The sequence below is a fragment of the Alosa pseudoharengus genome, unplaced genomic scaffold (assembly GCF_046254945.1).
Source record: "Alosa pseudoharengus isolate Yale_2024_CS ecotype anadromous, Long Island Sound unplaced genomic scaffold, YU_APseudo_1.1 YU_APseudo_1.1_scf_18, whole genome shotgun sequence".
In the NCBI taxonomy this organism is placed as follows: domain Eukaryota; kingdom Metazoa; phylum Chordata; class Actinopteri; order Clupeiformes; family Clupeidae; genus Alosa; species Alosa pseudoharengus.
This window is the reverse complement of record NW_027468650.1, coordinates 21,509,996-21,523,215: the sequence shown is the minus strand read 5'-3', so window position 1 is coordinate 21,523,215 and position 13,220 is coordinate 21,509,996. Positions and strand designations below refer to the sequence as shown.

General features: G+C 39.4%; 1 protein-coding gene across 2 annotated transcripts in view; it reads right to left on the bottom strand.

Annotated features, from left to right (window-relative positions):
- acvr2ba (activin A receptor type 2Ba) overlaps positions 1-12,790 on the bottom strand; it is a 44,714-nt gene extending 31,924 nt beyond the window's left edge. For both annotated transcript variants that reach the window (XM_076290510.1, XM_076290511.1), the window contains exon 1: positions 12,380-12,790. In XM_076290510.1, coding sequence (XP_076146625.1) covers positions 12,380-12,428 — 49 coding nt within the window. In that variant the 5' untranslated portion in view covers positions 12,429-12,790. The remainder of the gene's footprint in view (positions 1-12,379) is intronic.
- Between the last annotated feature and the right edge of the window lie 430 nt (positions 12,791-13,220).

The window sequence follows — 13,220 nt, the reverse complement described above, 5'->3', positions numbered from 1 at the left end:
ATTGCGATTGTTCTGACAGATATTTTTGCGATATGATTTTTGAATGTCAATGAATTGATTCAGTTCAATATTTGTGCTACCCCTGGTTGGTGAGCACACCTGGTGCACAAGAAGTACAGCACCCCCGACCAACTATGAAGCTCTTTCTGTGCCCCTCACACACTACTTGTTTTTTTAATCAGGGCAGCAGTTTTCAGATTACATTATGTGCTTATATAATTGCAAAGGGGTTCTCCACTGTTGTAGAAAGAAATGGCTGATCTTTAATGCAATATCTACATTGTCCATTATCAGCAACCATTCCTCCAATTTTGCAAAGGCACATTCTGTTTACTAATCTGATATCATTTTAAACTAAGTGAGAAAACATTGGAGAACCCTTTTGCAACTATGTAAGCACATAATGTACTCTGAAAACTGCTCCCCTTAATAAAAAACAATGCAAATGATCTCAGCTGGTATTCTGTCTATAACGGAGTGGAATGGGAAAGTGTCTCCAAACTTTTGACTGGTAGTGTACATCAAGCCATTCCTGTAGATGTACATATTCCTATCTTCCCCATATGCCATTTTAGTCCTATGAAAATGACCAAAAACTACATAATCGATGACGTCGACGCAAAAAATACGTCGACGCAAAATATGAGCGTCGATTCGTCAAGCATAACGTGTGCTGCTAAATATTTTTAATTTTACACCTTCAGTGTTTTTCATACGTTGACTAATCTGTGGCTGGGCACCACGAAATCAAAACCGGCCACCACACATTGATGTTCTATGTTGTAGGCCTGCTATTTAAATTAAAGATAAGATAAAATAATTTCATTGAGCTGCACTTGCCACTTATTCACACAGCCTTTGCTCGCCCCGCCCGCTCTCTCTCGTAACGAGCCCGCTGCTCCTCCTCTGCATGTGCATTTAACAAAATATTCACGATTGTTGAAGGATTGTTGTTGCCACATAGAAGCACTGCATAGAACACAGTGGGCTACATTGCTATTAAATCCGCTTAGCATCGTGACCATGCTGCGCAAATTTGTTCAAAACCGCTGCATTAAAGTTAAAGTAAACTCTGCTAAGGTCTTATCACAACATAGTACATTGAGGAGACTAAACGAAGTTAAGTTACAGTATGCAATCAAGCAGTAACCTTATCTCAAAGCTAACGTTAGAATACTGTTTGGATGTCAAGTTTAGCATGCTTACTTGCAGCTGCTTGTATTACTCATGCAGGGCTCATTTTATTGACTCTGTTTGCAAAATCCAGATGGAAATGGAAAAGTGTTTTCCAAGACTCAAAAGTGCTTGTCCAAAGGAGAAGTACAAACTGTTATTTGAACTACTACGTTATGAATTGCATCCACACGTGATTCCCACAAGAACGTCTTAAAATGACTAACTGAAACTTTATTGAATGCTACCTCTGACTAAGAATACATTACTTTGCACTTGTATTTACTTGCACTTCAGTCTTTTATTTTGGAATCTTAAGAGCAATAAACATATATTGCAATGTTAAATAATTCATGTTTTTTCATTCAGATATGTAAATAAACATGTATAAGTTGCTATTAGTGAATTAATGGGGAGATAATCGATAATCGAAATCGAATCGGACTGAAAAAATGAATGGTTAGATTAATCGATGCATCCAAAAAATAATCGCTAGATTAATCGTTTAAAAAATAATCGTTTATCCCAGCCCTAATGCTGATTGATGTGATGTGTGGGTACAAAAACACAAACTTGACAAAACCCTCAGTATCACTCGTTTTGCACTTTGTTCCAAATCTAGGCCCTTAAAATGAATGGGCATGCAGTACAAACTTTGAATGATCCAGTCATAATAAGTACATGTTTGTCTTCCATCCTACAAAGTTTTTAGCCTGGGTGCCAGCCGAACTTAGCCCCGCCCACAACATTTGAGGTCGGGAAGTTCGGTCTGGCATTGCTCCGTTGTGGTAGCCTAGAAATCTAGACGCAAATTAAATTTAATTTGCTGCCAGGGCTATTCTAGCAACTTTCCGTTGGCTTGTGAGCTCGAAAAATTAAACTTCTATCAGGCCAATCAAATCGTGTATAGAGTCGTTAGGCGGGCTTAACATAATGATTGATGGCAGAGTTGCAACGGTTTGGCTTGAATTCCCTGCTACTTGAAAACAAATAAGATAATGTTGCTGTTGGCGAACAGTGTGACACGTGTTAAGCTTTTATTAAGTTGGCAAAAGTTTGAACTAGCCAACTAGCTCCGCTGGTGGGAAACGCATGGGACTCATAGCGCTGTCCTATTGTGTGCAGAGAGAATTTAAAAGACAACCGATTATCCCGCCCCTCGGACTGAGCACTGCGAACGGTGAGTGCCCAGACCCTATATTTTAATGTGGGTCTGGCTTGTCAGGCTACCGTTGTGGAGCAACTATGCTCGAACCTAAACTGTTCGGACCAATCAAATTGGGCTTTACGATGATGGACAGGTGAGCAACAGCGCCTTATCTATCACGTCATCTGAGCACGCTTAGGTTGATTTAGTTTGCAACAAAAACACTATGGCTAGAAGGAGACAGATGGCTTCTAAGACCCTATATGGAAAAATGCATATTATTTCAATGAGATTTTATCACTGAAAACTATTATTTCTGAAAACTTTGGCCAAAGTTGAGATGTGGGAAAACTCATGGTTTCACTTTCATCAAGGGAAAACCGCAAGGAGCGGGACTAAAAATGACGCATTAATGCAGGAGCGGGCGGGAGCGGGACAGAATATTGCGGGAGTGGGCGGGATGAAAAATCAGTCCCGCGCAGACCTCTAGTGCAGAGGCATTCCTCCCCTGTATCGGTTCAAACACGCCCCATAATTGCGTCCCAATGGAGCAGTATCAGACTCATATTCTGACTAGAATTTGAGTATGACAACGTCAGGCTACAAAGTTTGAGCAGGCTAGGAATAATACTTTAAGATATTATTACCCAAACATGGCCTGGCTCCAAGATAAGGCAGTTTTAAGTGTATTAAAAAAAAAAAAAAAAAAAAAAAACTCAAGGGTGAAAACATGTATGAAAACATTGGATTTAACAAAACTATTTTTCAAGTCTTATTTCTGGGACCTAAACATTGTAGACAAACTCTTGAGATGGTACAGCAACCATTTCCCTGGATTCTGTCTGATTGGACACAGAATGACCCAAATACTCTACCATTTTAAAGTCAATTGATGTTTTCCCAATAATAATTTCTTCTTTGAGCTCACTCACTTATTCTATTTATAAAGTTTAAACAAGCACCAAGCACATGTGTTTGCTTTCTAGAGCAAGCCACAAGGACATTACTTTGGAATGTGACCGTTTTGATCTCCACTTATCATATTAGCTCATATGTTAGATGTGGGTTTCAGGGATCTGCAACAAGTTAGGATGGAAGCCAAAGAGTAAATGACAGATTAATGGATTCCACATTGGTCCACATTCAGGACTGAAGTCAATTACAGTCAATGAGCAGCTCCAATGAATACACTACTTCCTGTGTTTGCCTAGCATTTCACGATATAGTGCAAACCCTGAGCAGCATGAGATGACAAACACAAAAGGGGAAAACTGAAAAGCAAACACAGGGCATCATCTACTGATAAATCTTTTTACATCAGAGGGAATGATGTCATTCATCATTGAGATAGTAAGCAGTTAATGATTAAACAATGGACAGGGTTTATGTAACTAGCATGATTTCACCAAGAAATGCTAAGAATGTGGAAGATAAGAAAATTCATTTGGAAAAATGCTCTGCTTTTCTGGCACACCACATCACATCCCAGGCAGTGTTGGCAACTATTTCGAATGAAAAGTAGCTAAAGCCAGCTCCAAAAGTCGCTAAATGTCGCTAGATGACGTCACGCGCTAATTTGCATATTAATTACGTCAGCACGTCGTACCCCCCCCAAAAAAAAAAAAAAAAAAAACGGTAATGGCCCTTCAATTCCCTTTTACTCCTGTTTGCTTTTCTCCTCATATAGGCAGCTTTAAGAGCCTAGTTTAAATATATTTCATTTAATATACTTAGCTACACTTTACTTTCTGTAGCCTATCATCTAGACTACACTAGCATCAGGTGGCTGAAAAGCAGTCATTTCCAACCTATTCACTGCTGCATCTGCTTTGCACTGCTTGAAGTCTGATTATAATGTGACCATAGGGTAGCCTACACGCAATGTACCCTTACGGCAATGGTTATATTTTGGATATATTTAGGCTACATAATATAGGCTTAAATGTCACTCGGACAGAGCGATAGAATTTTTATTTTTTTTTACTCAGCCGACAGTCCTGCATCAACTTGCATTGACAACATTGAAGCTAGGCCTACATAGCCTAAACGAATGCTATAGGTTTTTCTAACATTCACTGCTTTGCTTGTGAATGAAGTTGTAGGCTAGCCTACTTCCTTTGTTCAATTGTTGAACGACGCTGGCAAGCGTGTCCCTGTCATCATGCCATTGCTCTCGTCTAGTTGACTCTCTTGTTGTCATTTCAGCCGAAGTTGCTGCACCTTCCAATGAGCGTTGTCTGAGCTTAGATCTATAGAACATCTACTTCCTTGTAATAAAATGGGCTGATACTATAGCCAGTCATTCCTTTTATAATCATGGGGCAACGCTTTGGGCAAATTCGCGATGTAATTCACTAATGAAACAGGCATGAGAGGGGAGATTTTCTGACGTTTCAACAACGAAACAGAGTTTAGCATCTTTGCGAGAAGATTTTTCTCACGCTTTAAGCTGCTGCTGCAGTCAGTCTGGGCAAACCGAAGGATAACGCATAGAAAAAACAAAAGTCGCCAGACACACGAAAAAGTCGCCAGATTTGTTGTCAGTCGCTAGATATACTTTTCAGTCGCCAGAGACTAGGGCTGCACGATATTAGGAAAACATGCGATATGCGATAACATTATTGAGTACTGCGATAACGATATAACTTGCGATATTTAAATATTTTATGTTTTTCTCCATTCTATACTTGCTGCTAACATAGACTGTAGGGTGGGGGGGGGGATAAATGTATAATTACAGAATTAAATGTATGATTTTCTACATAAACAATATAAAATATACTGCTCAAAATTAAGGGGACACTTCAATCATACACTGGATTGGTGCTGACACTGTTTGATTCTAAGCATAAGAAAAACTTTTAAGGCGAGTGTTTTATTTTGCAAGAACTGTCAGACATTCTGTGAATGTAGTTTGAGAATGGAGAGAAGGGTGGAAGGTTTCAAAAAATGGGTTTGAACAATTGTGGAAAACTGTAAGTGTTCCTTTAATTTTTTGAGCAGTATATTATGTAGCCTAGGTGGACAGCTAAGATACCCACTGACTAGACTATCGAAGTTGTGTGGAAGATGTGCTCCAAGAAAATCCTCGTAAAAGACGGATAGACAGCCAATCTGAATACTTGTACACCAACCAGTGGAATATTCCACATTTTGCCAGCCTTTGCTGGGCCTAGCAAAAAAGCTACTGTACTTAAGCTATATCGCTGCGGTCACTCATCTAAAATCTTAAGTAGGCTATCCCAGTCTGTAACCTCATACGCTGCGCATCCCACGTTATTAGGCTACCGGCATGCCGCGGAAAGTGAAAGTAAGTGGCTGCGATCACACAGTCCAGGCTAACAAAGTAGGCTAAACAACTTTTACAAATAACGAATCCTGATTACCTCTCTGCTGCTGTCTGGGGCTTTTGCTAAATGCAAATTATGAAATACAAGCCTTACAGTGAAAGACAGATAGGCTATCTTCTGATCCTATAACAACAACGAAAGAAATTGTTTATTTGAACACGGTGGAGAAGGACGCATTTGGCGCTGTGTTTGTAATAAGTCGGCCTTCATAAAACCAAAATATTTCCATATAACAGACGTGCTTTTCCTTTTAGTCACCATTTCCTCTTCACCTAAGTGTAGCCTACCTCGCTTGACTCACTATCTTCAGCCATCACGACTTAGCTCCTGCCTCAACACCTAAAACACCACACACCTAAACTGGTGGGGGACGGGCTTCTAGGGCTGCATGACAGCATCGGTTTGGTAAAATATGTTGACATTCAGAATGTGAATACACCATAGACTGTATGGAATGCACGGCACAGAAAATGTATCAAAATGTATCGAAAATTAAGTAATCTTTGCGGTATGTCCATCGCAAGCGTTGATATCGCGATAACGATAGATTTTAGATATATCGTGCAGCCCTACCAGAGACGGCCAAAGGCAACACTAATCCCAGGGCACCTCTTGTAATTTCCACAGTTTATCTCCAAGTAATTGATTGCACAATTAGTACATTAAATTATCCCTTTTGTGACATTGATAAATTGAACTACATTAACATAGCTCCTATGTTTTGTATGCACCAGAATTTTTCACATTAGCCCTCTTTTTACTGTCACATGATGCCCATGTATCCATTCCCAGGCCAAAATGAAGCCTTTTCATTCATATGGGCATATACAGCATATTTTAGCTAGTGTATCTATGAAGAATCCATAGCTCCATACAGCTATTTCACTTGTTTTAGATGTCACTCATCTCTGGACCATGCAATTGATCTGATCAGTGCTGTGAGAACAGACTGCTTGTGAAACTCGTAAGTCATAAGATGCAAAGATGGCTCAATGAGGGTTCAGTTTGTGTTGGCACTATCCAACAAATACACATTTGTCGCCGCCGCTCCTCCACCACTCACACTAACTCTGGCAACAGGTAACAAATGTCAAAGAAAATGGGGCTTTGCATTGTAAGAGACAATATTCTAAGAGCCATGCGCATCATATTACACTAACAAGACATTCTAAGGACCCTGAAGCAACGAATCCGTTGTTTTAGCGACATAAACATCAATAAGCCCCTGCATGCATGACAGCCTTTATATCTTACATAACCCAACTAAATGCAAACTCTTTGTAAACAATTTTGTCTAACGATCAAACATTAGAGAGCTTCAAACCAGTAACCTAATAATAGAAAAAAATGGAACTAGTGGACTTGGTCTAAATATATTTAAGGTGAATAATTTCTTCAATACTTATTTATTTGAGACCTGACCTCTCTATAAAAAAACAACTGTGATATGGTCAAATGAGAGAATCATATAGAACGACTAATTCCACCATACAAATTATTGGGCATAATGCCCAGTTATCTCAAATACCAAGCAAATCCAATCAACTGGACATTTTGAAAAATGAGCACTGGAATAAAATTGTAATTAAGGGCATTTAAAATAAATGGTTTTAGTCACTACACAACACTACTACAATGACTCATATTAGGGTAAAAGTATACTTGAAAGTACAGCTATGTTTGGGTCTGTGAACGATGCACATGACCAGGTGACCAGGATGGTCAGTGTAGGACTAGGGGTAGGATATTGCAATATTTCTGCTCACAATAAGCCAAATATTGGTAGATTTTTCAATAATACGTTCAATGTTTGTTAAAACATTTATCTTAACATTAAAACATTTATCTAATCACCAATTGGTTTTCCAGATAATCACTACCCTCCATCTGCATGCGCGGGGTTCATTCCTTGCACTCAGTTTCATCTCAGTTGAGAAATTCTGTGAGATTCTGTGTTGAAGACAATTGTCTTGCTCAGCACAGAGTATCATGGATCACTGCTGTACGGTGATACCACTGTTATTGTAGGTAACATATCATGACAGCATTGTATGTAAGCTTCCCTGTGTTCCCACCCTGCACAAACTGTGCAAGAGCATGCAAGTTTAAAAGCTCTGGCTCAGGCTCAGGAGAAAACAAATTCCATTTACATTATTCATTCATCTTTTATTTCTAAGCGGATTAGATTACCATCAACGACATTTTTAGGTAGGTAGCTATGCCTATTTACTTAGTTAACAGATATGAAGGAGTAGAGATATATGGATATTGATAAACAACAATCTTGCACTGAGTACTTGTACCTTCTTCCATCTTGCACTTAGCACTGAGATATGTGTACATAGCAGCAAAACTAGAGTAACAAGGAGACATAAGTGTGCGCATCTGTGTTTTTGGACTATACTCCAAGAACCCTGAGGCTTCTCTGACCCACCATGCAATGAGCACTGGCCAGACCTTACACATCAACTTCTCTGACAACCAACCAACCAACAATGCCCGTTTAAAAGTCGGATTGTGTGGCCCCTTGCATTCAAATCCCAGCCACCAAAACTACTGCACATACGTTCAGTGTTTCAGAACTCATTCAAAACTTTGCAACTTAAACATGTAAACAGGGTTCTTAAAATTGGTTGACACAATACAAAACCAGGTAAACTGCTAACCAAAGCCATGCAGGAGTAATTTAATCGGTCCTTCATTCCTGTATGGATGGAGGAATGGCCGTCATAATAATTGAGAATTAGGACAAAGATACACTAAAAACTACTATACTAACTGAGCATTTTCCATTCATCTAATCACCAGTCCACCATTTAACATCTAAGGCACTGTGTATTCAAAATGTAGCTGTCATACATTGCGAAACACTGATTATAGAAACAGGATAAGGATTGTCATTGTCATATAATAGGCCTTCTGTCAATCTGTCTGTGAAACAGTCTTCTGTCAATTAGAGAACATTTGTGAGAAACATATACTTAAATTTATTAGACTCAGGCCTAAAATTTTAACATAACATAATTCCAACCGCTAATCAAAATAGGAAACCAAATATGGACTTTTGAAATGTGCTAATAAATAGCAATACAGTATCACATCTCCAATGTTAATCAAAATGACAATGAAGTAGCCTACATTCCATATGATTACATCTTTGCACAGTCATCAAAGCTGTTGTTTTACATACTACACAAAGGCCAATATGTTTGATCCAGTCAGGTCAGGAATAATAGCACTAGTGTTCCTACCAGCAGCAATCAAATAGAAAGGCAATCAAATGAAGAAACATACAACGACAGTCATTTTAAATCAAAGAAACAACTTTCCTCCTATATAGGCTATTGCCATTCTCAAGGAGGACTTGCTGTGTGATATCACTATGGGCTTTTCAAGAGACACTAATCAGGTTTTGGAGGAAAGAGCTTGCTTTTCCTTGATTTCCCTGTCCAAAGACAGTACCACACACACACACAATTTGTAACACTGAAGCAACTCTGTCATGAATTTTCAGACTCTGCATCTTTGATCCCTGGCCGGGAAAAATAGACACGGTCTCTTTAAATTCCTGTTCTTGCCAGAGGCAACCCATCCCCCATCTCCCACAGTGGTACCCCTCTCCATGCTCCCTTCCCTTCCCCAATGCAGCCCATGCAGCACAGCATTTAGCTGAAACACAATGCAAATAAACATATGCATGCCATTGTAACATATATATATATATATATATATATATATATGATTAAATGCCTATGGAGGTTCTAACTGTGTTGAGGTACTCTAAAAAGGTGGCTGATTCTGCACAGAGAGCAATCAATCCTTACTGCTCCTCCCCTCCCCCACTTCCACTACATCATGTGGCCAAACCTTTGAAAATCCAGCCCTGTGCACACACACACACACATAGGCGCACGCACGCACACACACACACACACACACACACACACACACAGGCACACACACACACACACACACACTTAACACAATGCAACTGATTTAGTCCTTGTTGGATGACACCAATGCAACATAGCATTCCAAACCCAGATCCAATCTCGCACACATTCACACATAGCCATTCATACACATATTAATATGCAACACATTCATGGATCGGCTAGCATGGTCAGTCCACACACACACACACACACACGGAGAATAAGGAAGGAATAAGGAATAAGGAAGAAGCAGCCCTCGCATTGCCTGATGCCATGCAGTCAAAAGGAATTTGGGGACAAACCCAGTCTACACTCTCTCTCATACCTGCTAACAGAGCCTTAAGAAAAATAACTGACACAGCTAAGAAGCATAGCTCGGCAATCAGAAAGCAAGACAAAGCAGACCAGGGCATAGGAATCTTTTGTTTCCGAGTCTGTGTTCAGAAAGACAAACCACCCTCGTCTGCCTTTTACAACCCTGGCTGTTGGAGGCCACAGAGGATGGAATGCACTCACTGAAGACCATTACGGCAGCCAAAACATCAACGTTTATGGGCCCCCTCACAGCATTGCAAAAGCATTTACAATTCTGGCATCAATGATCTGAGTATTGGGGAGGGTGGCGTATTGGGAGCAGTTTTGTTTCATTGCTAGTGCAGCCACCACAATTGAAAGCCTGTTCAGTACAAGACAAATTCTTAATTCTACAAAGTGCCATGACACAAATGTAACTGAGCAAGCAAGGCTATATCCATTATGATTATGAGGTGATGGGTGACCTAGACTGAAACCAGTGGCAATGAAGAAAAGATATATATTCTTTGAAGACTATTTTATTAGCATGAATGTAAGACAAGGACATGTCTATAATCTAAAAATCTGTTCAGCATATAAGCAGCCAAATTATTATTTGAGTTAATTTTAAAAGGCAAACAATTAAATGCTGATCTCATGAATGGAATACAAAAAAGTGGGAATTTTGGGAAGGACAACCCAAATGTACCTTCAAAATGCAAATACAGCTACACACAAAGTTGTCAACGTACAAAGTAACATGGGATACAATCATCTGACAGAAACAGGTCCATGTGCTAGCCTACAATAATATTATCTAATAAAAGACTCAGATCATCTAGCATAGGATTGGTTGTTTTCGGACATTTTCATTCTCTTTGGCACTTTCTACAGAAGTCAGACGTTGTATTATTATAAAATGCTTAAACAAAGAAACATATGAGCACATAATCAGGTGGTTTTACGTGATTCTCATAATGAAAACTCGCATTCAAGCGAAAAAGTAGTAGCCTAACATTATTTTAAAACGATTTTTACTAATCCTGGGAAACACTATGCTTATTGTGACACAGTTCATAAAGTTATTGTCCAATCGATGTTATAAAATGAAAAAGACAACAGTTGAGCCTAAATGCATTTGTCCTGAATTTCCCTTTGGTGCCAACAGTGCAAATATCGTGAGGTTCCGCATCGAAAGGAAAGCTTCCCCCAACTGAACACATAATGTGACATTATACCATCAGCAGTGTTGTCTGCCCTGTAAGACAGCATCCTTGCGTTAACACAAATTTATCAAAACCCAGCGCTGAGAACCTGGGCAAAGTGAACACATACACAAAAGAACCATTTCTACACCCCCACCCCCTATGTACCCCTCCCCCCAAAGTCGTCAAAACAAGGAGGGAACTGCACAACAAAAGGGTCGGGGTGGACAAATAGCCTAAATGTAAATCTTTCGATAGTTTATTTTTTGTGCGACTGTTGTAAATATTACTTTTGAAACAAAAACAAAAAACTACATCCAACGTGCAAATCAGTTGCCATTTACTTGGCCAAACCTGATTACAAATACTTGCATTGGACAGATAGGCCCATGTCTAATTGAATACAGCCAATAATTAAATTGAAACCACAAATATCACACATTTCCTTGCACTGTAGCGGGATGGTGTGAATCTTCACTCGCCTGACTATTCAGATTTCACAGCAATATCATTTACAGCTAATTAAAATGTGCAATGCATGCAAATGCGAAAAACAGACGTAACCACAATGAAAATCAACCAGGCCAACAACAATACTATCAAAACCTGAAACCACAATAAATTTCTGTAACAGGCCACATGACCAGCACCGTAAAAGACAATCGCTGGTCCAGTTTCATTCATATTTCAGCTAGCCTACTAGGCACTAGGGGTTGGGGAGAGGTGCTTGGATAAAATGCACGATCAAATCAGCCAGATCACTCCTTGCAGCTCATAACATGTAAAAGATCCACTTATCCAAGGAAGTGCTCCTGGGTGTATGGAGAAACTGCCAACGTCTTATTTTTGCATTGAAATGGGCTGAAGCATGCTATATTCGTAAAGCAGCAAAGTGGTTTTATTTGCCATCATATTAATGTTGTCTGGTAGCCTACTGATCTGAATCACCATGCAGCCGATGTAAATCTCAATTTAAAGTCATTCGTGTTTTGCTTAACAAATTATTTGGATATATTCAACTGAAATGGTTGGCTTTCAGATCAATGATCTGTCTGCGATTAGTAAGGCAACGATTAATCAAATAGCTAAATTTAAACATTTGACACTAGTCCAAAGAAGTGTATCTGCGCCTTCCTTAAGTGTGAAGCCTACACACACATGCACTGGATAATGAAGTCTATTACTTTAGAGTATTATTTTTAAAAGGGTAGTATAGGTGAATGTAATTCCTTGGACAGTCGCTGTAACTAATACACGCATAAATTGTGGTCTTACCTGCACAAAAAGTTCCCAGAAGTGCAAAAGTCACCCAGGAGGCAAACATATTCCTTTAATGAAAAAGAGTGGCGCCGGATTTTCCACTTTGTAATCTCGTTTCCTTCGCGAACATTTAAAAAAGATGATCGGTTCAACACTACGAGCCAAATGACCCACGGCCTTCGATGTCCACCGCACCGAGAGTTTGCCTTGCTTTTGTGCGTACAGCCCCCGATGCAACAAAATTGCACGGGCTATAACAACTTTAGAACGTACACAAATCCATCTGGAAAAGATCGATCTATTCCATCTACGACGAACAAAATAAAAACAAACCAATTATACTATTACATGTATCGGTTAGTCGTTATTCGTTGTGCGCGTTCACCTTTTCCTCTGAAACCGAGAATGGCTAGGGACAGGGTCGGATTTTGACATACAAGAAACTGAACTGAGTCCAAAATGGCTTCTGAGAGGAGAGTAAGCACAGCCAGTAGGAAAACCCGGATGTTTAAATACAAAGAAAGGAATGCAATCAAAGTAGCCAGGGGTTGGAGAAGTGCAGCAATGCTTGCACGGGTAGAATGATCGGACGAGTAGTGAAGATATTAGGCTACAATATACAGACTTGCACCCAACTACGTCAGAATTAAAGGGCACTTCTCATAATGACGACAAGAATACTATATCAGAAAACCGAAGATCCCTTAATATCTCTCATATAAACACCAATGAAGTAGCCTGTAATATTAAACACATAATATCATTTGGGTCAGTGTAACTTGCAGTGCTATGTTCTATTTGCAGAATTTACATGAAAAAATATAAAAATAGGCTTAAAAATCCGTTATCCATAGGA